The sequence below is a fragment of the Pistacia vera genome, unplaced genomic scaffold (genome assembly GCF_008641045.1).
Source record: "Pistacia vera cultivar Batoury unplaced genomic scaffold, PisVer_v2 Contig106, whole genome shotgun sequence".
In the NCBI taxonomy this organism is placed as follows: Eukaryota; Viridiplantae; Streptophyta; class Magnoliopsida; order Sapindales; family Anacardiaceae; genus Pistacia; species Pistacia vera.
The window spans coordinates 513132-536815 of record NW_022195093.1 but is presented as its reverse complement, the minus strand read 5'-3'; the positions used below and the strand labels follow the sequence as shown (position 1 = coordinate 536815).

General features: G+C 35.7%; 1 protein-coding gene and 1 pseudogene across 2 annotated transcripts; both read right to left on the bottom strand.

Moving 5' to 3' along the window:
- Window positions 1–7810: 7810 nt before the first annotated feature.
- Window positions 7811–12897, bottom strand: LOC116129517 (annotated as a pseudogene).
- Window positions 12898–14794: 1897 nt separating this feature from the next.
- LOC116130208 (acetylserotonin O-methyltransferase-like) lies at window positions 14795–16888 on the bottom strand. Of its 2 annotated transcripts, none has more exons than XM_031415954.1 (2): window positions 16074–16888; window positions 14795–15094 (listed from the first exon to the last, which is right to left on the bottom strand). In XM_031415954.1, exons 1-2 carry the CDS (start codon window positions 16860–16862, stop codon window positions 14795–14797), a joined length of 1089 nt encoding a protein of 362 aa, XP_031271814.1. In that variant the 5' UTR covers window positions 16863–16888. The 2 variants fall into 2 exon arrangements, with proteins under 2 accessions (XP_031271814.1, XP_031271807.1); XM_031415947.1 differs by having other exon boundaries at window positions 14795–15097; window positions 16074–16886.
- Window positions 16889–23684: the final 6796 nt, after the last annotated feature.

The window sequence follows — 23684 nt, the reverse complement described above, 5'->3', positions numbered from 1 at the left end:
ATCTCTGGCCAGAGTCTATTATTAGTCATACAGAAGTAAGTTTGTGATGACGAGTTCCGAACATATTGATTGACGATTCGATAGAAGATCGAGTTTAGGATTTTGACATTCCATGAATCTATGCTCGATCAAGATATATCAATGGAGGAACTTTACCTGCATGGTACATATGATTTGAAATGGGTTCGATGAAGTATTTCTTCATCGTGGTTTAGGGACTATGACACATTGCTAGATGTTTACCATAGTCGTTGGGCCTCAGGACAGGTTTCCAGATTCATCCAGAACTGGCTCACGGCTAATCCACGGTGGACCTACATGGTCACACCAATAGCCTTAAGAAGTTAGAGAAGGATGAGAGAGAGAAATGATTATCTGAAGAGGGCTAGCACCTTCCAAGGGTAATGACGGAATTTCTACGGTACTAGTTACATAGAAAATTGTTTGTGACATTTTAAGGGTTAAAATGGTCAAGCAATAATTAATTATATTTAATTATTATATCTTAAAACGTTAAGATAAATGAGAAAAACTAAAATAACCTTTTAATAGTTAAGTAAACTAATGGGTTGTTGATGTAAACTAGTTTAGTTTACATGGACCCTTGAATAATATTGATTATTCAAAGGGTGACATAATAAATACTTGGGCTCCCTTTTAAAATAAGATTTTATTGGGGCTTGAAAGTGAAAAACAAATAATTGCAAAATTGCCCAAGTATATATAAATGCAAATGGTTGCATTTTAGATCATTATTCACTTTGTTCACTCAAAAAGCAAACTAAAAGCTCTCTCCCTAGCCACGACCACTCTCTAACTCTCTCAAGGTGGTGTTAAAGTGTGGAGGCCTCATCATTTTGAGTCTTGTCTTCATCAACCCAAAGCAAAGGAGTAGGTATAATGCTTTTTCCATGCTTTGTTTGAAAACGTTTTTTGAATCCAACCTTTCATGTTTTCATTTTTCATTTCCGCCACTCTCCATGCATGTTGTTCTTTCAACTAATTCATTTCCAAAATAAATTAGACATTCATTTCCATTAAAGAAATGAGATTTCTAATTGCTTTGGCAAAATACAAAGTTCTGTACAAATACAAAATGTGTCCTGATGGCAATGTCAAATCCCTCCGTTATCTAATACTGATTAAGAATGGTTCATGGTATGTCAAAACCTTTAACTTAATCTTTAATCGAATTGTCAATTGATACAATGGAACTCGTCAACATGAAACTACTTTTCATCTTACATTCATTATACTCTGGCCAGAGATTTCCTTTTTCCAATGTTTATTGACATTCATCTTGGAACTTGAGATTGGACTATTTTGAGTTAACGGATCCCATTTTGACCCATCACTTGTCCTCGCACATGAATAACATATGACCAAATTGGCTTATTACACAAGACATGACTAGTCTCGTGCTTATACACCATATGAACCATATGCATCCTATGTTGAATCCAACCGTGATGTCTCAGGTTTAAGAATCAGTGGTACACTAGCACGATCCTATGATGCATCATTGACCATATCCATGTGATTCATCGTAATCAATCGTATTCGATAAATAGTTCACTAACCGTTTATCCATGCTAATGCCTTAGTGACATACCTCTTATAATCACCTACACTAATACCATCACATGATATTCAATGGAGACATTCAGCATGCCTACTATGCAATGTTATTGCCTAATTAACATTACTTGCGTACGGAATTCTTTGATGATTTGCTCTTCTAAAGATCCGTGTCATCCGGATATTTCACATGCAATATTAAATATAATATAATATAAATGAAGTAGAAAATCAACATGTGAAATAAGAACACTTTCTTTTATTCATAATACATTTACAAGATATAATGTCCTGAAACCGACAACACGATTGGTTCCTAGGGCATACACTAATAGTGTCACAAGAGAAGAGGATACAGGATGTATCAAAATCTAATGCCAACCTACGACAAAGGGAAGCGGCAGTGCAGAAAGCCGAGCGAGAGAGCCAGTAGCATCTGAAGGAGGCCGAGAGTGAGTTAGAGCGACTGAGGAAGGAGTTGGCCATAAAGACTACAGAGGTTGAGTCTTTGAGGGAGCAATGCCTAAGCATTGCTGATGACGCCATCATTAGGGCAGGGGTGAGCTCATGCTTGAGTACAAGGCCGCGAACACCTCTTACTGGAACCTGGATGAGGACATTCAGCTCATGCGGGAGATGATAGAGGAGAAGTGTTGCATCGTTATTACAACATGCATAAATAGCAAGTATACTAGTCGCTTAAGTAATAGAGTGATGAGTGAGTATCGTTCCCACGAGGATTGTTCGCTAAGCACTAAGTTTCCTACTGTTCTCAAGTTGGAGCAATTGAATTCTTTTGGATTAATGGGAACAATTTAAACTAAGATTGAAACAATAATTTCTAAACTAAAATTTAACTATGAACGCAAGATGTAAAACACGGATAAAATCAATTCAAACAAACCGGTAGGGTTTTGACTTCATTCGGACTCTATGGGTTAAACCTAAAGAATTAAACTAAATTCATATTCACATGCATTGATTGTAAATTAAACTCTCTATAGTGTCAAACATACCTTCTTAGACTATGTTTTCCTACTCTTCCCTATTAACCTTCCGCACCCGACAAATTGAAGGTTAATAAATCTAAGCTCATTAAGCACAAGAATCCTAGATTGATTTCATTAGTTCTTGAATCTATCTCTAGCATCCAATACTACAATGGTGATTACCCAAGAAGCCTAACATGATTCATTTCTCAATGTCATCATGTTCATCACATAAAAACAGTAAATTCAGAGTAATCACACAATCAAAGCAAAATCATATGAAAAGAAAAACAATCTATTACTTAACCCATAAAATTTCGAATTACAATCAAAACCCTAACCCAAAATAGGTTAGTTCATTGCTAAATCAACAATACAAACAAAAGAAATGAAAATACCAAAGTTCAACATAATGTAAACACGAAAAAAGAAAAGAAATCCCCCCAAATGACGAATCCACTGGTTTAATCTCGAATCTTCACCCTTTTTAAATCTAAGTTCGCCCAAAATGAATCTAGGGAAATGTAAATAGCTACCCTCTACTCAAAGACGAACCCCCCCTCAAAATGGTAAAGTTTCTCTTACATACCTCGCCCCAAAACCTAAAACTTAGCCTAAAAACGAAACTGTGCGTTTTACAAAAACTGGAAAATGCAGACTTCGCTGCGGCGAAGAAGGAATCTCACCGCGGCAACAAAAGAAGCTAAATCTGGTGCATGACTGGCTCATTTCACCATGGCGAAGAACAACCTTCGCTGCGGCAAAGCTTCCTAAAGAATTCTGAAATTATAGAATTGCCCTTTGCTTGCTTCTTTGCTTGAATCTTCGATCTTCGGTGCTCTCCCTTAGGAACAAGCTTCATAGTGCTTTACTCTGCTTTAGAACTCTCCCAACTTCTGAGATCCGCTTACTTCTGAGTCCAGAATTTCCAATTCTGTCTTTATTTGCTCAAAATGTCCATTTTAACTTGAAACACGAAATGTAAGGAATTAAGTAGCAATTCAGGTATAAATGAACTACAAAGTATCTAAAATTCGACTAAAAAGTCTAATAAAAACAGTATAATCCATGGATTATCAAATACTATTAGAGTAGATGCCCTAGAGCCAATCAATCATTGTAGAAAGTGACTCTTTGTAATAATGTTCATTAATCAATAATAAAAGCTTATTTATATCGCGTAAATCATTATTATTGCAATATGCATTGATATATGTCCTTAGAATGTAGAACCGTGAAAAGGGTATCAAGTGTTTCAAATCTTGATAGTGAGAACCCTATGAGCACATATGGTGGCCATTCTAGCAACGTCCGTAGCCCCAGTATTATTCTGAACTAAGGGCACAGATAATATGGTAAGGCTATCATAGTGTTGAACAACCCTGTCAAAAGGCAGTGACTGATCTTACTTATCAAGGTTGTTTGGTGACACCTGGTGCAGCACATGGGTGCTTGCTGTAGGCGAAACACCGCAGCAAGTTCACTAGACTGACCCACCAGAGGATTCCATATGGATGGTAACCCAGTGTCTATGGAACAAATCCTCTAACGAATGGTGGTGCATGTGATCCTTAGACTTAGATCTCTTGTGCACTGATTGGTGCAGTTTGACACTACCCTACACAGTTCTTTTCAGAGCTATCAATACGGTGGTGATTGGCTGCATCAAGGAGTGTATCAAGACTATGGTGGATTGGCAAGGGATTCATCACTCCCGGGTACTGGAGAAGTTATCTCACGGCGCAATTCAGTATATGGCAATAACACTAAAACTGTGGCCACAGTGGGATTGAGTTGTTGCTCTATCCGGATTATAATACAGGTCATTGGTCCAGAAACTGAATACATAATATCGAGGGTAACCGAAGGTTGACACTATTTCTATGCCTTCGTCTCATCGAGATAACGTATGATGAAAGGATCGAATTGTACGGTAACCATATCGTTGACAAGTAGCTGTTTTGCTAAATCCGAATCTATCGGGTGGCCATGATGCCTTGCTAGGGGCCAATCTTGGTCTGTGTATTAGTGAGATGATTAATTGGTGTTAATCACGATACTATACACTGCCGGTATGATGAGGAGCCTATGGGTCACACACATAGAAGATAATTTAAGAGCCAAGAAGAAAGAAGGGCGTTTTCGTCTTTTTAGGCGAAATGGTATTTTGGTAATTTCACAGTGTAATTAAATTTGCTGGGGTCGTAGCCTTTATTTAATTTGATTAGAAAATTAAATAATTGAAATTACGGTTAAATGTGTGTTCGCACATATTTAATTAAATCATCATTATTGTTAAATGTTAATTAAATATTAATTGATTTTAATTGAAGATAATGATGAATTAAATAAATATCTAATTGGGAGTGTTTGGCAACATGGGGTGTTTGGGTTGTAGCCCAAGCCCATTCCATATGGGAATAGGGCAGCTTAAATTGGACTATAAAAGAAAAAGTGTTAATTGAAAATGTGAGGGGAATTCATTTTATTCATTGATTGCCCTTTTTATTTGAGAGAAAAACTCTCCACCCCTTAAACACTCTCCCACGCCACTTTCACTATTTGATTAGAAATCAAATACTTTTTTTCTTCTTGATTTCTTAAGGCCAAGGAGGATCTAGCAAATCCCTCCTTGGTTCTTGTTGATTGTCTTCGTGTGGACCTCTACGGTTTGATCCTACACTTGGATCGGTAGCAAACACGTTCAGTTAAACCTTGAACTAATTTTTCTGCAGATTTGATTATTTTATATAAACTGTGATTTTTGTACCCGGATCTTGGTTCTAAGGAACGATCCATAGAGTTTATGTTTTTGTTTTTCCGCTACGTAACTGGGTCTTTCCTAACAAATACCCCCAAACTAAAGATATGCTCATCCCCGAGCATAAGGTACAAAACTCACAGAAACAAAAACAACAAACAAACAAAACTCGAAACACACACACAACAAAACTGAAAAATGAACAAACACAAACAAGACTCAAACTCAACATACGAATTGCCTAGAAATTACACAAGTCTCAAAGGTTGTTGAAACATTATTATCAGAAAATGTTCAACACTCCAAGAAGTTATAAGCTACATCGACTGTCTTCCTCTATCGGTCCACCGAGTAGGTGATCCCCACTTCAATCCACATTCCAACTTTCCGGATTATTTTATACAGAATGCAAAGTTTATCAAATGGTGGCAGACTCCATAAGCCTAAATATCGAACTACTCTCCACTAATGTGGACTAGACATAGATAAGAATCAAAAGGTCTTTATAAGCTTGTAACGCTAGGCTCGGGTAGTGGGTTCCAAGAAAAAGGATAGGAATAACAAAGTAAGAGAACTCGGTTTTCCTCATGCAAACACTAAAATCACATCAAACTCCACTTCTTCTCAACCACCAATCAACGTGTCCACCAATTTACAATCCTCAAACTTGTATCTTTCTTATTTCTAATTTTTACTTGAACCAAGTTTGTTTTTTTTTTTTTTTAAAGAAAAACAAATCAATTGAATTGAGGTGAACTATCTCTTTTGTTTTTATTGCCCTTCTCACAACCCCCAAACTATTCTTTTAGTTTATTCGTACAACTCTTCTTGTTCTTTGTGTTTGCATTAGGAACGAATTCTCCTAAGGGTACGAGGGTATAAGGATCAGACAATTTTTGGTTTGCCAAGAAAAATAAAGCAATAATAATTCATAAGGCTCAAATGGGTGACTAGGGACAATTTCATCCATGGGTCGGCTAGAAAGGCTCAAACGTTCCAAAAAGAATGCCTAAATCATCTCCTCAACCATGTCTAATCCTAGAATTTCGCCTCAAGCACTTCTCTACTAGGTTTTAAAGTCCACCAACATTATCAAAGCTTTACCTAAGTACATAAAATGAATCTAAGCATGCCGAAAAAGTGAAAATGGTGATTCAACCACTCAACAAACATCAATCAAAATTCAGTCAATAATCATAAACTTGAAGCAATGCTTAACATTTCTCAACAATAAAATCGCAACAACCTTATTCTCATCATTGATTTATACAATTCATCATCGGCAAAAACAATACTAAAGAAAAATAAACGAAAGTTCAAAAATTTCTAATTTTCCTACCCCCAAACAAAAGATGACATTGTCCCCAATGTCCCATTACGCATAAATTAGGAATAGAAAATTAAAAATAACAAAGGTACGAGATAGTTCCCTGGTTAATCTGTGAAGTTTCGCTCCACAGTACACACCCAGTCTTTGACTTTTTCATCACCCAACATCTGTCAAAAGAATTGAAACTGTGGTATCCATTGTGTTAGCAAAAATTCACCAACTAAATTGAAAATATTACAACCTAATCTCGTCCTTGCAACAACTGTAAATTAAAAGAAAATGAAACAACTAAAACAACTACAACAATCCAAAACAAAAATATAAACTAAGTTTAATGTTTGAAATGAAAAACAAAATCAACTAAAAACAAGTAAAAATAAAGAAAAACAGAAATAGGTGCTCCGGTGCTCATTTTTCGCCCTCTTCGTCTTCCTCTTCTTCCTCTTCTGACTCGGAGCCCATCCACTCATCTGAATCCTAGTCAGCCCATTGGAATTCTGTAGTGTCAACGTTGAGCTTGTTGAAGCTACTCTTCTGCATATCATACATCATCTGGGTCTAATCAGCCAACCAATCCTGACGTTTTGCCATATGTTTCATCATACCCATCATCTGTTGTATCATCTGCTTCTGTGTAGCTATGGAGCTGGAGGATGTGGCAGGGCTTTGTGTGGTTCTCTGCCATTTTGTTCCTGTTCTTGGTTGCTCAGCTTCTGGACATTCAAGATGCTTTTGAAAATAATTTGAATCGAGGATTGGGGCAGCATGATTACGTTGCTCATCATCATACACCTCGGCTCCAGCTTTAATGCACAAGGCCGTAATGAGATGTGAGAAAGAGTAACTTGATCGCCCTGGTTTGGCGACATGATGAATGTTGTTCAAGATAATTCGTCCCACCTTTATACTCTTTCCTGTGGCAATAGAATAAAGCAATAATGCTTTCTCGTAAGTTATCGTGCTATAGTGCGTTTCCGGCATCAACCTCCGACTAACAAAATACTACCACAGTCGAGCCATCGGTGTCAAATAATTTCCCTTAATGGTCTTCTTTTGTTTCTTCAACACTGCCCAAGTTGCATCCGGTTTTGCAATGACCGGAAGAATGATACTATCCTTAAATTGTGACGTCCTAAACCTTGCGTACTCATCCTAATCAATCCTAGGTAGGTTATAAAACTTATTGATCACTTCTTCTGTAAATGGCACATTAGCCCCTCTCACAAATGCAGTACCCTCCTCACAATCCGAGAGGTTAGCATAAAACTCCCTCACTAGCGGCTCTACAGCTGCTGCTTGTGTAGGAGCACTCATAAATAGTTCCCACTGTCTCCCTCGACTCCAGTCTAAAGCCTGACTCGCAATTAATCCGCGCTCAGGAATAAAGCCCTTATCTTTTCTTTGGATAGCACCTTCATATCATTTCCGGGCCTCTTCACTCACGAAGCGGTTGTCCACTTTCTTTCCTTTTCCTTTGCCCTTGGATGGAACTTTGACTTTGAGTGGCATGTCTTCAACAACTATACTTCAACTCAGCAATGCAACCCAAAAATTCAAACCTAAGTGGCCTACGACAACCAATTCAATCCTGCAAAAATTGACAACACTTCCAAAAATTCGCACTTAGACCCCTAAACTACGATTTCTCCAAATTCAACAAAACACTCCAAAACTCAAAACCCACACTCCTCAATATCACAAAATGCACAATCAACCCTTCCTCAAACAAAATCGAAATCACAAGCGTCCAAAAATTCACAACTCAACCAACAATCAATTTTTTTTAGATCTACAAATCAAAACTCAAAATTGTGCGATAAAAAGCTTAGGGAACTTGAGATCTTACCAATACGAAGGATTATTTACCACCAATTTAACCAGAATCAGCCAAGATTGGAAAGCCCCAAATTTCTTGAACCTAAAAATTTCGTGAAATTTTCGCAAAAATTGTTGTTGAAATGAGTTGTTTTGGTGTTTATGAGGGTTAAGGAGTGAGAACTTTGGTTTGGAAAACATTGGGAAGGCAAAGGATTGAAATTGGAAATTTTTTCTCTCAAATGGATTTGAAAAGTCGCATGAAGAATAAAGGAAGAAAGTGGATATTTATACAAAACAGTTGTCGCCGCGGCGAAGTTCTTCATTCAAAAACCCTAATTTCAAAACCCAAGTCTCGCTGCGGCGAAGACAAATTCTTCGCCGGGGTGAAAACTTACAGTGCCTACTCGCCTCGGTGAGGAAAAATCTTTGCCGTGGTGAAATTGCCTTAGAAAATTTTTGTCCACCTTTTTCACTGCGGCGAAGACAGATTCTTCACCGGGGTGAAAACTTACAGGAGCTGCAACATATTTTTCAGGTTGCTTTGCCCTAGCGAAGAACAATCTTCGCCGCGGCGAAGTCTGGGACTTTTCAGAACTCATTTTCATACAATGTGCTTCGCCGCGGCGAAGAAGTCGAAGTCTGGAGCATTTTCTTTCCTTGCCTTAGCTGAAAACTTCACCTGAAACACCCAAAAACACACAAATTAAAAATCATTCAAACTCATAAGAAATTCAAACAGATTCAAACACAAAAAAATTAAAAACAATTGGGAACTCTTAGGTTGTCTCCCAAGAAGCGCTTGTTTATAGTCGATAAGCTCGACTCTCTCGATCTTTCAAGTCAGAATGTCAAGCCGGACTGGGATGGATTTGCAACTCAGCATCCCATCTATGTATGGCTTCAGTCTCTGTCCATTGACTGTAAAGGTGCCCTTTTCTTCATGTGACACTTCCACCGCTTCGTATGGGAAAATCCTTGTAACTATGAATGGTCCAGACCATCTAGACTTAAGTTTTCCGGGAAAAAGCCTAAGTCTAGAATTGAACAACAACACCTTTTGTCCTACTTCAAAGTTCTTCTTCCTAAACCCTAAACCCTAAACCCTAAACCCTAATCAAAAAAGACCAATGGACCAAAGGATGTACGCCCCCAAAAAAGGGACTCAGCACAACCCAAAGGGGAGCCCATAAAAGGAAGAATAAATCTAAAAGCACACAGCCCACACAAAATGTCCAAGCAATTGGCCCAAAAAAGTGCCCAATCAAAATGGACAACCTTGCATAAGGAGGCCCAAGCAGAAAGGAACACAGTCTGGCGCAGATGGCCCACGTTTCTCTCCACGCAAACATCCTCCACATGCCTGCCCGTGCAGCCGGCCCACACAAGCAGCCCATACAAAAAACCCATACCATCTGTCCAGGAAAAGATGCCCACACGCCCAACACACCATGCCCAGCCCAATACCAATCAGCCCGCTACTGCCCAAAATGAACAGCCCATGTATCCATCACACCAACAAACCCCATTTTCCATTTTGATGTCCAGCCCCAAAATTCTAGGCCCAGCACCCATTAACCCAATTAAAAACCCATACTCTAGAAAGTAGATTAATTCAGTTGATGTTTATAAATAAATATTTTTGGGTGCGTTTGGTTTAATATTTCTATCCCTATTCCCAATCATATTCTCAAAATATTTATTTATTTAATTATTTAGAAAATACTATTATATTTTTTAATTATTTTTAGACCCTTTAAGTTTATTAGTTTCATAAATACCCCAAGAAAAAAAGTTTAAAAATTAACAAAAACACCCCCATCCACCTATAGTTGCCAGATTCCGGAAACCACCGTCGGTGGTAGCCGGAATCTATCACAACGGCCTACAAACGATCGGAACTTACCGATAATTCATCGATCTGACCTTTTTCGACTAGACTGACGCACGTCCGATCAAATCTGACCAGTCTACATCGTAACGCTAGATTCCGATCAGATTCTGACGGTGGTGTCAGAATTTGACATTGTGGGTGAGTGGAGGTGTTTTTGTTATTTTATAAAATTTTTATACATTAGGGTGTTTAGTTAAATTAGCGAACCTAAGAAGTTTTCTTTGTAAATTTTTAAATTTTACGTTGTAATAATCACCGTATTCAACTATCTAATATTATCTCTAAAATTTTATCCAAATTAATAAATCAAACGCAAGCTGTTTTTTTTTTTAAGAATAGGAGTAGACAAACAAACGCAGTAGGTGGGTCATTATCCTGCCGGCAGACTGACTGATTGAGTCACCTCAAATAATGGATGTAGGACCGATGGTTTAAGGACTATAATTTTTGTGTTGGTTAAAGAGTATGATTAAGTTCTAAGTTCTAACATTATTTTTTCTCTAATTTAACATTTGCGAAATGATTGCACATAGACTTATAAAATATGAATAACTGTTGGTCAAATTCTTAGGATTCATGATATAATTAGAGAGTCCGTCTCTGTATTTCCTATATATTAGAAAAATGAAACAATATTTAATATAGAGGACGAGTTTTATTTTAATAAAATTATTAATGCCAAAATTAAAATAAAAAACTAAAAAAAAAAAAAGAAAAGAAAAAGAAAAAGGAAGGCATGTAAAGGCCTTATATTCTATTCTCATATGGAAAACCTGGAAAGATCCAGGAAGACACTTATACCCCGTTAGTATTGAACATTATTAACTTTTGCGCAGGTTAAACTAGACTTTTACATATTTAAAAAAAAATTATATAAGAAATTTTCAAATAAAAATATCCTTTAACAAATAAAAAATTAAAATTGTGTTCAATTACAAACTAACTACATAAGAACCAGGAGCTTTCCTCCCTTTCGACCTTGCCTTTCAAATCACAAATCAAAATTTCAAAGTCACGAACCAAAATGCCTACTCGGATAAAAAAAAAAAAAAAAAAAAAAAAAAAAAAAAAAAAACTAAAGAACAAAGTAATACAACACAACAACAATAACCATCATTGGGTGATTTGATGGTAAAAGAGAAAAAAAATTTCATGAATTCCTGAGTTTGAATCCTCTTAGACACTAATAGGGGTGACTACTGGCTGACAATTCCTAGGCCCTAGACCGAACACTCCTCATGATAAAAAAGAAATAATACCCACAATATTTGCCGACCATCCCAAACCTTCAAATTAAAAGATACAATTATTATATAAATCTTGCAACCAATAACATAACAAAACCCAATTGGCAGCAGGGCAATGCCACCATTACATTACTACAACAAAAGATAATTAATTGATAGTCTTAATTGACCCTAATTAATAGGTGTATTAATTAAGGAAAAGCTCAATACAGATTGAACTGCATGAATAGGCTTAACATTTATCTCTAAATCCTGCTTGCCCAAGAACATAATCCCATTCCTTCAAGGTTCTCTCTTTGCTTTGTTAGTGTGAGCCATCATCACCATGTCTAGCATCAATCCACAAACTTTACTTGTCCCTTTCTTCTTCTTCTTCTTCAATATCGTTTCAACTATTATCACCTTCCCTTTCTCCTTTGGAATCGATTCTCTGCATTTCTTAAGGATTTGGATGCACTCATTATCTCCCCAGTCATGCAAAACTTGCTGCGGTATTAAAAATAATTTACATATTAATCAAACTGATAAGATCTAAATAATTATTCAAAAATCAATACCAATTACCATGATGAAAACAGCGTCAGCCATGGGAACACTTTGAAACATGTCACCTCAACATGCTCAACTCCATGCCACTCTTGATCTGCAGCACACACAACATGAGGAAGATCAAAGTTGATCCCTCTAATCCATGGAAAACCTTTCACCAACAACCCTAAGCCGTCCCATTCCCGCACCAACATCAACCAAGCTCCCAATCCCATCAAACATCTCAGGACAACTTCAATAACCGCAGGCACTGTTCCTCTAGCCATACTAGCCATTGCATCATTCAAGAGCTTGCTGTGACCTTCATCCACCGCCGTATAGCTCCACAAATCCTTCCCATGAGCCGTCTCGAAGGCTGATTCTTCTTTTGCGAGCACGCGAGCGCCTAGGCGATGCCACGGTGCCAGCATCACTGGGCTGCTCTCCGAAGAAATAAAGCTACCAGGCTGTTTGTCCTTGTGTCAACAAACGGCGAGACTAGGTGTTTGTTCAAAGGCTATGGAGCCGTGGCTGTGGGCGTCTCTTTGAAGAGACGATAGTGAACTAGAAACCGCATTATCGGTGAAGGGAGGAAGGTGCACAATTGAGAGATGATGATAACTCAGAAAGTGTCATGGGGCCTCCGTGGTTTTCAATGGCTTCAGCTATGCCGAGCTCTATGGCACATTTCACTACTGCAATTTTCACAAACCCGAATGTATAATTCCGATTTCTAGTTCTTCTTCCTCTTCCATTATGGCCCCTCTTTGTGTTAACTCCATCTCTCTCTCTCTCTCTCTCCCTTTGTTGGAGTGTAGGCAGTTTTATTATGGTGATTGAAGCTCTCGATGTAACCATGTATATATAGCAATAAAATGGAGGACTGAGTGGCTATCACTGAGATTTGATGACATGGTAAAGCTAATATTTTCTGATTACTTTAAAGATATTTAAACAAATTTATTTGTGATTGGTTCAGCTTCCATTATTAAAAAGAACACACGAAAAAAATGGGTAAATTGTGTAAGTACTTTTTTTTTTTTTAAACGACGGTGTCCGGCCCCTAATCCTCGGGAGAGACTATTGTTACTTTAAACATATTTTTAAAAATTTAATTGTGATTGGTTCAGCCTCCATTATTGACAAAAATATCGTAATTGTCTAATAGCCATGTTGCCAAAGTCTTAATTCTTTACAGATATTTAAACAAATTTCATTGTGATCGGGTTCATTATTGAAAAGAATAACACATGAACAAAATGGGTAAATTGTGTAAATACTTTTTTATTTTTTAACAAGGTGTTCAGGCCACTAATCCTCAGGAGAGACTAATATAGTAACCTATCGTTATTATCTTCTACTTAAATCGAGAATGCTCAGATAGAGAATCGAAATTGAGACCGTATGCCTATCTATACTATCTTCAATTCGTTTTAACCATTTAGGCTATCCACAGATAGGTGTGTAAATACTTTAACAATATATAAAACTTACTTTCATCCCATGAAAGAAAAGAAGTGAAAATTTTCAAACACAAACGCCGATATCATCACAATCACAAAAAAATTTACATGGGACAGTCTTATAATGTCATTGGGTTGACATGGTGAAACGTCTAACAGCAAAATGACATATATTGTTAATTTTCATAACCATTCATTATGGTGGTGGTTACTATGAAAGGTAAAAGCATAATTATTGATCAACCATGATGATATGTGGACAAAAGAAAAATTTTGGCATATATGCGACAATACATGTCACTATGTCATTTAACGGTCTCACTTAGGAGTGAAATCGAGTCGAGTCGAGTATCTGGTAAATCTAACTAGTCTCGATCACTACAATACCAAGTTCGAGTTTGAGCCTAAGAAATCAAGTTCGAACTCGAACTTGGTACTTGAAATTGGAAACCGAGTTTGAATTCGAGTTCATATAGTTGAGTTTTAGTTCCAACTCAATTTCGAGCTCATCTAACAAGGGTGGATTTGCAAATTTTATAACTTTTAAATTTTAAATTTCGACTAATGTTGAGCCAAGTTTGAGCCAACATCGAGTCGAGTTCAAGTAGCTCGTGAGCAGCTTGACTTGATTTTCACCTCTCCGTGTTAACAAGATGATGTGGTAAGCCTGTCCTATGTCATTATCAAAATTTATAACAACAAAAAGTAGGATGGAATAGCTGCCACTGGGATTCTAAGTATTGTTTGTTTACTTATATCCATTTGTACTCATACCCTCAACTAATTTTCGGAGGCCTTAAAGTTAAAGACCGGGTATAACCTCCTGTGGTCATTCTTATTAGGGACCGATATGACTTGAACTCAGTTTGAGTAATACATCCAAGAGTTCATGTCTAACCATTCGGTTACTTAGGGGCTATTAATTTCACTCTATTATTAAAAACCAAAAAATGATTCTTATGACAGAATAATTAATTAACACCTTAATATTAGTTATTGTTGCAAGGAAATGCATTTAATAAACATTATCACACGAGAATGCACTTTCTTATTCAATAACTAAACCCTGCGAGCTAGAAGTAGAACATGAGAAACACCAATTGCCCAATGGTAATAGCCACAGCCGTAGCCACCATTATTTTAAACATACAACATTAATTATTTAATAATCTTGATTGTGATAGAGCAATTAAGGATAAGCCTCAATAACAGAATGCACTGCACGAATGTGTTTAACATTATGTCTGCTAAATCCTGCCTGCCCAAGAACATAATCCCATTCCTTCAAAGTCCTCTCTTTCCCTTTGTCAGTGTGAGCCATCATTGCCATGTCTATCTTCAACCTCACTGACTTTAATTCATCTCCTAAATTTTCTTCTTCTTCCATTATTGTTTCAACGATTATCACTTTCCCATTGTCCTTTGGAATTGCTTCTCTGCATTTTTTCAGGATTTCGATGCACTCATCATCCCCCCAATCGTGCAAAACCTGCTGCAGTATTAAAAAATGAAACCAAATTTAATTATTAACAAATAATTAGATAAGGTTTACACAATTTTAATACTAATTTATAATGCCGAATATTGTAGAGACACTAGAAAGCATATATTTTTTTCAAGTAATGCTGTACATATCAACTCATATGGTAATTGATTTAACATATTAATTCAATTCCCCCGTCGTCTTAGAATAAAAGACAAGATACTATCAAATCAAATATCACATGAATTAATATACAAAATTCAAACACTTAACGTTATTGATTTTCTTTATCTTTTATATTATCATACTAAAAAGTATGAAAGCTATCATATTTAAAAGTGAAAAGTCTAATTATAGTTAAATTTATGTTAAAAAATTGTTATGTTTTTATATTATCTCAAAACTTTTTTTCAAGATGTCTAGGTTAATTTACTCGTACCTCAATTAATCTTTAAGGGAGGCTAATGTAGCAACCCACTGCCATGATCCCCCACTTATATTATGAATGCTTAGATGAAAAATTCAACCTGAGACCGTATACCTATCCACACTATCCCCAATTCGTCTTAACCATTTGGACTACTTATGGAAGGGTTGTTATCTCAAAGCCAATCCTTAAATTTTAGTAAAACATAAAATTAATTATTACATAAATTTTACTTAACAGAAGTAAGAAGAATAGAAGATTAATATTACTTCGAAGTATGTATAGAAAGAAGAAAAGGAAAAAGACTTTTAACATATAAATTCAATCAAATATTCTATCCATTCCTCATTTTTTAAAAGACGTTTAGGTTCTTAAAGAGAAGAAATTATGTCTTTTTAATAGCTTCTTCACCTCAGAAATCTTAACCTAAAATTTAAGAACAAAATCCCAGCATGTTTGCACCTGAAAATTTTTATAATTTGTTTTGTATTTATCTTGTTTTTAAAGATAAATAACTTTTAATCACGTAATTAAATTTAATAATAAATAAATACCAACCATAATGAAAATAGCATCAGCCATTGGAATGCTCTGAAACATGTCACCTCCCACATTCTCAACTCCATGGGACTCCTCAGCATCACACACAACATGAGAAAGATCAAAATTGATCCCTCTAATCCATGGAAAAGCTTTCACCAACAACCCTAAAGCCGTTCCGTTCCCGCCACCAACATCCACCAAGCTCCCAACTCCATCAAACACCTCAGGACAACCTTTAATAATCGCCGGCACTGTCACCACTCTAGCTCCACAAGCCATTGCATCATTGATTACCTTACTAAAAGATCCATCCCCAACTGCATAGCTCCATATATCCTTCCCATGAACCGCCTTAAAAGCCGGCGTTCCGTTGACTTGGACGCCGGCGCTCAAGTTTATCCATGATGCCACCATCTCCGGGCCGTTCTCCAGTAGAACAAAAGCGGCCATGCTGTTTTGTCCATGTTTTATGAAGCGGCGTGAGATTGGGGTTTGTTCGAAGGCTATGGATCCGTGGCTGGTGGGTTTCTCTTTGAAGATCTGGTAGTAAACTAAAAATCTCATTAGTCGGTGAAGAGGGGAGGGCGCACAATTGAGAGCTGATGATAATTCTGAAAGTGTCATGGGGCCTCCATGGTTCTCTATGGTGTCAGCTATGCCGAGCTCAATGGCACACTTTACGACTGCCACTTTCACAAACCCGAATACATAATTCCAAATTTCAACGTCTGCTTGAGCTTCTTCTTCTTGCTCTTGCTCTTGCTCTTCCTTTGTCGTTGCCTTTCTTTCTGTGATTACCTCCATCTCTCTTTATCTCTCTTTCTGTGTGTTCCTGAACAAGATTGATTGTTTTCCATCTATATATAGCAATTAGTTGCATGGGATTCAGATTTTAGTTTCGGCACTAAAATTATTTGTTAACCAAAATGGTCCATACCCTCTGATGATTGGAGAGATTTTCTTCATTATAAAATTACATTGTTGAAAAATAGCAACTTCTTGCTTGACATTTTTAAATTGTAGAGCCATTATCTACGCTATAAAAAGCATTAATTAAACGCTAATCATGTATTTAAGGAGTTGTTAACTTATGGTGTGTTTAATGAGATGATGTTGTTAATTACTTTTGTAATGCATTATGGTTGTGAGATTGCTTTCTAAAAGAAATTTCAGTTCATTTAACAGAATAATATCAATATAACTGTATGGGCAAAAAATCGTACTGAACTTTCTCAGGCCCAATAACGAAATAAACTTTATATTTCCTAGTGTCTTAGTCTAATTCCGATTGGGCCCATACTTAAAGCCACCTTGTGGAAAAGATCATCTAATGAGATGACCCGTCTTATAAGAAGACCTATTTTATGGGCCAGCTCACTCTACGAGCTGGACCACACCATGAGTCAGCCCTCTTTACGAGTTGGGCTACTTTACGAGTTTTATCACTCTACAATCAGAGCCACCCTACGAACTGAGCAAACTTATGCTTTGAGCCACTCCACGAGTTGGGTCTTTCTACAAGTTAAACTAAATTGGGTTTCAACCCATTAACCCATATTCGTTCCAAAATAGGACTCAGAGTCCTACTTACTTCCTAGTTCATCCAAGATTCCTAATCTTACATGAACTAATACTTCTACTTCTACATGGATAAACATCACGAGTTTTCTGTCTACTCAAACTCCTACTGTGAGAACGCCTAGTTCTACAAGGATCAAGCTTTATTGACTCACTATATAAACCGAGGTCAACCCTCTCATTATTGATTCACATACAACCCATAACTTTAGCTCTAAAAAGTTTTTGCTCTCAAGAACCGCCGCCTTTCCCTGCCGTAAAGTTTAGTTTCGACTAACTTTACTTTCCGTAAAGTCGTGATCCGGCCACTTTACTATAGTCTTGCCCTAACTAAACACTCACAGTAAACTCTTTGCCGTTCTTAGCCTCACTTATATATTTCTTTCAATCGTGTTGACTTAAGCCTTGAGCGTCGAAGTGCCTGCACTAGACCACACCAGTGTCCCCTGAGCCTTCACGTTTGCTTTCATTGTCTTTACAAGTCTATAAGATTGTTAGTAGCCTTGTCCTCACAAGATCAACCTTGCTCGAATCAATTATAGATTTTACTGTCTACAATAACCAAGCACAACAAATATTGATTAACCTGACCATCAGCCAAATTAATCCTATTACCATGCTAAAACTCCTTTATCATTCGTTATATAAGATCTAACTCGATGCCTATCAATCTCAGGAATCAATCTTTCTCTTGCTTCCCCTAGACTAAAACTTGTGTTTATTCATGGCCATGATCAAGAAAATACGATACTATATGGCTAAAAACTTATCTCCCAAATTCAAACTCACTCATATTTACAAATTTTCATCAAAAACATGGATGAATTATTGATCAAGACAATAATGATATTCATAACACTAATTTGTATTATTTATTAGGAAAACAGTGGATGACAGACTTGGTCTTATCTCTTTGGTGTTTAACTATTATATTAATATCGTTCGGTCAAATCACACATGATCAATCATCAACTATTCTCCATATGTATAATGTTTATGTTATTCAATATATGTGTCCAAACCTGTTTTTGATGCTACTATATTTATATAGTATGATTAAACTTTGAATGGATTACTTGAAGAAAAAAAAATATATCTACGTATGAAGTTTTATCTATTTACATATCTGTAGAATAAAAATGTCCCTTAGCAAAAAAGTCTTGCATGGGCACTCAACATGTAATATTTATTATACAGTAGAACCTCTTTATAATCATAATATTGAAACCAATTAAATTTATTACTATGCAGAGGTTATAACTTAATAGAAGTGTAGTTACAAGAATTATTATTTTGATTTCTTATTTTATAATTCATGTTGTAGTAGTATTAGGATTTCAATTCATTGTTTTAGTAGCATTAGGATAGTATGAAAATGAATATCAAAGAGTCATTACAAATTGAGTGATCAGAATTGACAACTTCATTACACTAATCAAATGGATATTAATATATTCCTTAATCATCCAAATGAGCAATAAGTCGTGTATGTTTTAACTGAAGAAGAAATCATTACTGGAATTAGATAAGAAGATGAAAGTGATAATCTTAAGGATGAATATAGTACGGAAATACTAAAAGTTTCGTGCCAAGAAGCTCTAAATATGCAGTTAGAAATATTTTGGTTTAAAAAAAGGTGTCTATGTTGACGACTTATTACGTATCTGCAAGATAAAAGATATGATAACAACTTTAAAATATAAATTATTGTCTGAAATAACTTTAGATAGATATTTTATTTCATCTTACTCGGTGAAGATTTAAGGGTGTGCAATTGAGAGTTGATGATAACTCTGAAAGTGTCATGGGGCCACCATGGTTTTCAATGGCGTCAGCTATTCCGAGCTCTATGTCACATTTAACTACTGCCATTTTCACAAACCCGAATATGTAATTCCAGATTTCTACTTCTGTTTGAGCTTCTTCTTCCATTTCCTTTTTCACTTGAATTTGTGTTGCCTCCATCTCTCTCTTTCTGTGTTTTGACAAATGTGATTAAGATTTTGTCAATTGGCTTCGTGAATATATGGTAGTAAAATGTTAAGAGAAAGTTGTTTTCAGTGGGATCCTGATGAGTAGGAAATCTATTATAGTCTCTTTACTTTAAATATTTTAATCAAAAGGGTCATATTAACTTTCTAATTCAACATTATTTAAGGCGGCAATTTGCATGATTAAGTTGTAAAATTTATCTAAAGTTAATGCATTGATCTATAGCATGCTAATCTTGTCTTTAATGTGGTTCACGACTTGTTAACTAATCTTTTTTTTTTTTAAATGGTCGAGAGTGTTTGGATTAATTTATACACACCTCAACTAATCTTTCGGAACCCTGAAATTACCGGTTGGGTAAAAACTCTAATAGCTATCCTTATTAGTAATCGAGAAGTGACTCAAACTCAGAATCTCTTGAGTAATACATCAAAGAGTCCTGGTCGAACCACTCGACCACTCAGAGGTAGTTCTTGTTAACTAATCTTACTTGTTCTTTCATCAAAATATATTAATTAGGTTGGCCACCAATTCATTTAAAATTATTAGCCTTTCTCATTAGCTTGGCAACAATTTTATATGTTTATGTTAATTAGTACAAGTTTCTGGAACAATGATCTATCTCAAGTAATCTTCACATGTAGTTGTGATGTTATAGTCTCAAATATAAGTTATAAACATCTTTCATTTAATGTTGATAAAATCTGGTAAATTACTTCTCCCCTTTTAGCTGGATGGTAAACCCTTTAGTCACTAGTGCGTTCGAGTCGTAGGAGAGGTACTTATCACATTTGTGCAATTATTTTAGTCAATTGGACTTGTAGATGTTCTTTGGTCCTAAGAATTAAGCAGGCTCCAGTGTGGGCTAGGATACTCCAGTTACCTAAAAAAAAAAAAAATATGGTAAATTTTTTTGGTAATAATACTTTTATTTCAATATATATATAGCAGTATGTTTAAGGATCTCATTCATCCATATTTCATCCCCTTTTAATCAATTAGATTGTTAACTAACAAAAGAAAACTTTTCAAGTTTCAACTGAACTTCTTGCTTAATAAATTGTATATTTTGTCTTTTAATCATTTAATAGTCTATAATTAACATAATTTACATATTAAAACTATATAAATTCCATATTAAAGGATTTTATATGCATTTTTGACTATTGCATACTATAACAACCTTTGTTAGAATATTATGGTCGTATATTAATACTTTTATATGCATTCTTGAATATGATAAACCCTTTAGTTACTGTAGTTAATTATACCCAAGAGTCTTGTATTTGAGTCACAAAAAAGATAAGTATCGAGTTTATCCAAAAAAAACAACTTTCGTTAGAATATTATGGTTGTATAATTGTACACAAAAAATTCCATCAAAAGATCTTTCTAAATCAATCCACTGAGTGATAAATCATTTCTTTGTTAGAATAATATGATTTGACCCCTCTAATATAAATTGACATTGAAGGGCCAAAGCAACCTCCATTATTACTTTCCTGCTTTAGCATAGTTGGTATTTAGTCTCTAGTAGAAGCCTTTGAATAATGATGAAGGCATTTGCATTTGAATATTCGCAAATCCAAGCAGGGCCCCTAGCTAGCTTCAATCATTCATTAAAAAATTAAGGATAAATGAAGTGCATTATAACAATGATAAGATCTGCTATGAAGAAAGTGAAACAGACAAGATATTGATGTTTTGAAGGCATAAGATAATATTTTCCTATTAAAAAGAATTTACATCTTTTTTCCTCTCAACAATTTAACTTGTTTATGGTGCAAAACATGAGGGGAAGAGGGGGTTGGTTGAACAGTTTGCAAAAACCCTACCCCACAATAAGTAATCCTTTTTCTTCTTTCTCAGGACTTTTATATACAATTTAATCTGTTAAACTGCACACGCTTTTGACACAAATATCCATCAAATTTCCAAATTTGAATTCGCGGATCCTTATCAAATTCTATCTGAAACACCAATTGCACACGCTTTTGACAAGAATATCCATCAATTCCAAATTTGAATTTACGGATCCTTATCAAATTCTATCTGAAACGCACACGCTTAGACACGAATATCCATCAAATTTTCAAATTTGAAGGTGGAATATTCGCGGATCCTTATCGAATTCCATATAAACCTCAATGTTATGACACAAATATCCATCGAATTCTAAAATTTGAAGTTCGGACACTGCTAACCGAAGGAAAATTTGTGGAAGCTTCGCGGATCCTTATCGGAATCTATCCAGACATCAACTGCAGCACGCTTTTGACACAGATATCCATCAAATTTCCAAATTTGAAGGCCGAATATTCGCGGATCCTTATCGAATTCTATCTAAACTAATATGGTTGTTACACGAATATCCATCCAACTATGAAATTTGAAGTTTGGAGACTGTTAACCGAATGAAATTTTGTGGAAGCTTTGGCCGATCCTTATCGAGTGCTATTTAAAGACCAAGTCCACACGCTTTTGAGACGAATATCCATCGGAATTTCAAATTTTGAAATCTATAAAAACCACCGATGTCTATTTTTGATTTTTTGAAGGCGTTTTTCGTTTCAATTTACAGCTTCATCTCTTCAATACCAAACCGACCTTCCTCTTCTTCAGACATAGAAGCTCAAATTGCCAATCCAACTACTGCTCAGCAAGATCTCATCCAGTTCCTGTTCCCTTGGCATAACAAGGCCTTGGCCTTTTGCTTTGCATCAGCACTTCAAATTGCTGTTCTGTTTGTACAAAGTTGTTACAAAATACCTGCTTCCTTTCATTGGCTCAACTTTGCTATCTTGCTTATCTATCTTTATGTTTTTCTTGCCAGCTTAATAGGTCAAAATATCCTTGCACATTTTCTTGCCAGGTTTATAGGCTGCAATGTTACTGCCACAGCTAAATGGTTGGTCATAGTGTCAGGTCTCTTTGTTGCTGCAATAGTTGTCTTCACAATTTCAATACCATTTCCTCCGATTGTCAAGGGGGCTGCCTGGGTTATGTATGCAATCTTGTGCTTCACTATCATCATCTGCAAAGGTTATGGCTTCCAATCCAACGACATAGAATAGCCGATCGGGATTGTCTATATCAGACAAAGAAATATATATATATATATATATATATCATTGAACAATTGTTTAGACAAATATTGTTTGTAAATGATTGGCATAAGGAATAATTATAACCCATTAATATTTGTTGTTATCATTGTCGAATTTATATGTTTCAAGCATATTATTTCAAGAAAACTCGTGTTTTAAATGTGGTCAAAGAATTTGTTTCCAATTTATGTTGCCCTCTCATTATTTCAATGATTTCATACTCAATCACAATAACCCAATAATAAATAAATAAGTCAAACTTGCTCAAAAATAAGCCCAAGCTTGCAGTTCTCCGGAGGTGTTATTTCTTCCTTCCCATTGTTTCAATGGCATCAGCTTTATCAGTTTTAGGGTATGCCTTGTTTCTGGAAAAATTCAGGTGGGTTTTTTGAGGATTAAACAGTGGCAAATTGAATATCAGCTTTTCAGTTTTGATGCAAGAATAAGCAAAAGAAAATTATCAGCCAAAGATTTCTTTTCTGCTTCTTGAATCCATATATGATATTGCGCTGTACTGTGCAATTATTTATCTTTGGAACTCCTCTTTGAGTGTTGAATTTGATAAAAACATAACTTTGCTATTTTCCTTGTCTTTTAGAAAAGTTAATTCTAAATTAGATCCAATTTATGTTATCTATGGCTGTGAGTTTGTTTCAAGATTGGTTTTAGAATAGAGTTCTCGTATTTGTGTGCTTATTTGGAATCTATAAGATTCATGCATATTAATTTGGAGGATTTGGTTTTAGAATAGAGTTCTTGTATTTGTGTGCTTATTTGGAATTTATAAGATTCATGCATATTAATTTGGAGGATTTGGTTTCAATGCCTTTGACCGGAGCACAATGTTTATTGGGAGAATTTTTCTATATGAAGGTCTTTATGATCACAGCTTCATTGTGGTCTCGTTCTAGAATTGGGACGGAACTTCAACAGTTTGAAGAAGAGATTA

Excerpts from the sequence above, each read along its gene's own strand:
- LOC116130208 (XM_031415947.1), bottom strand. The coding sequence starts at position 16,862 with ATGGAGGTAATCACAGAAAGAAAGGCAACGACAAAGGAAGAGCAAGAG. Across the intron at positions 15,098-16,073 it reads CTGATGCTATTTTCATTATG|CAGGTTTTGCACGATTGGGG; the intron begins GTTGGTATTTAT and ends TTAATACTGCAG.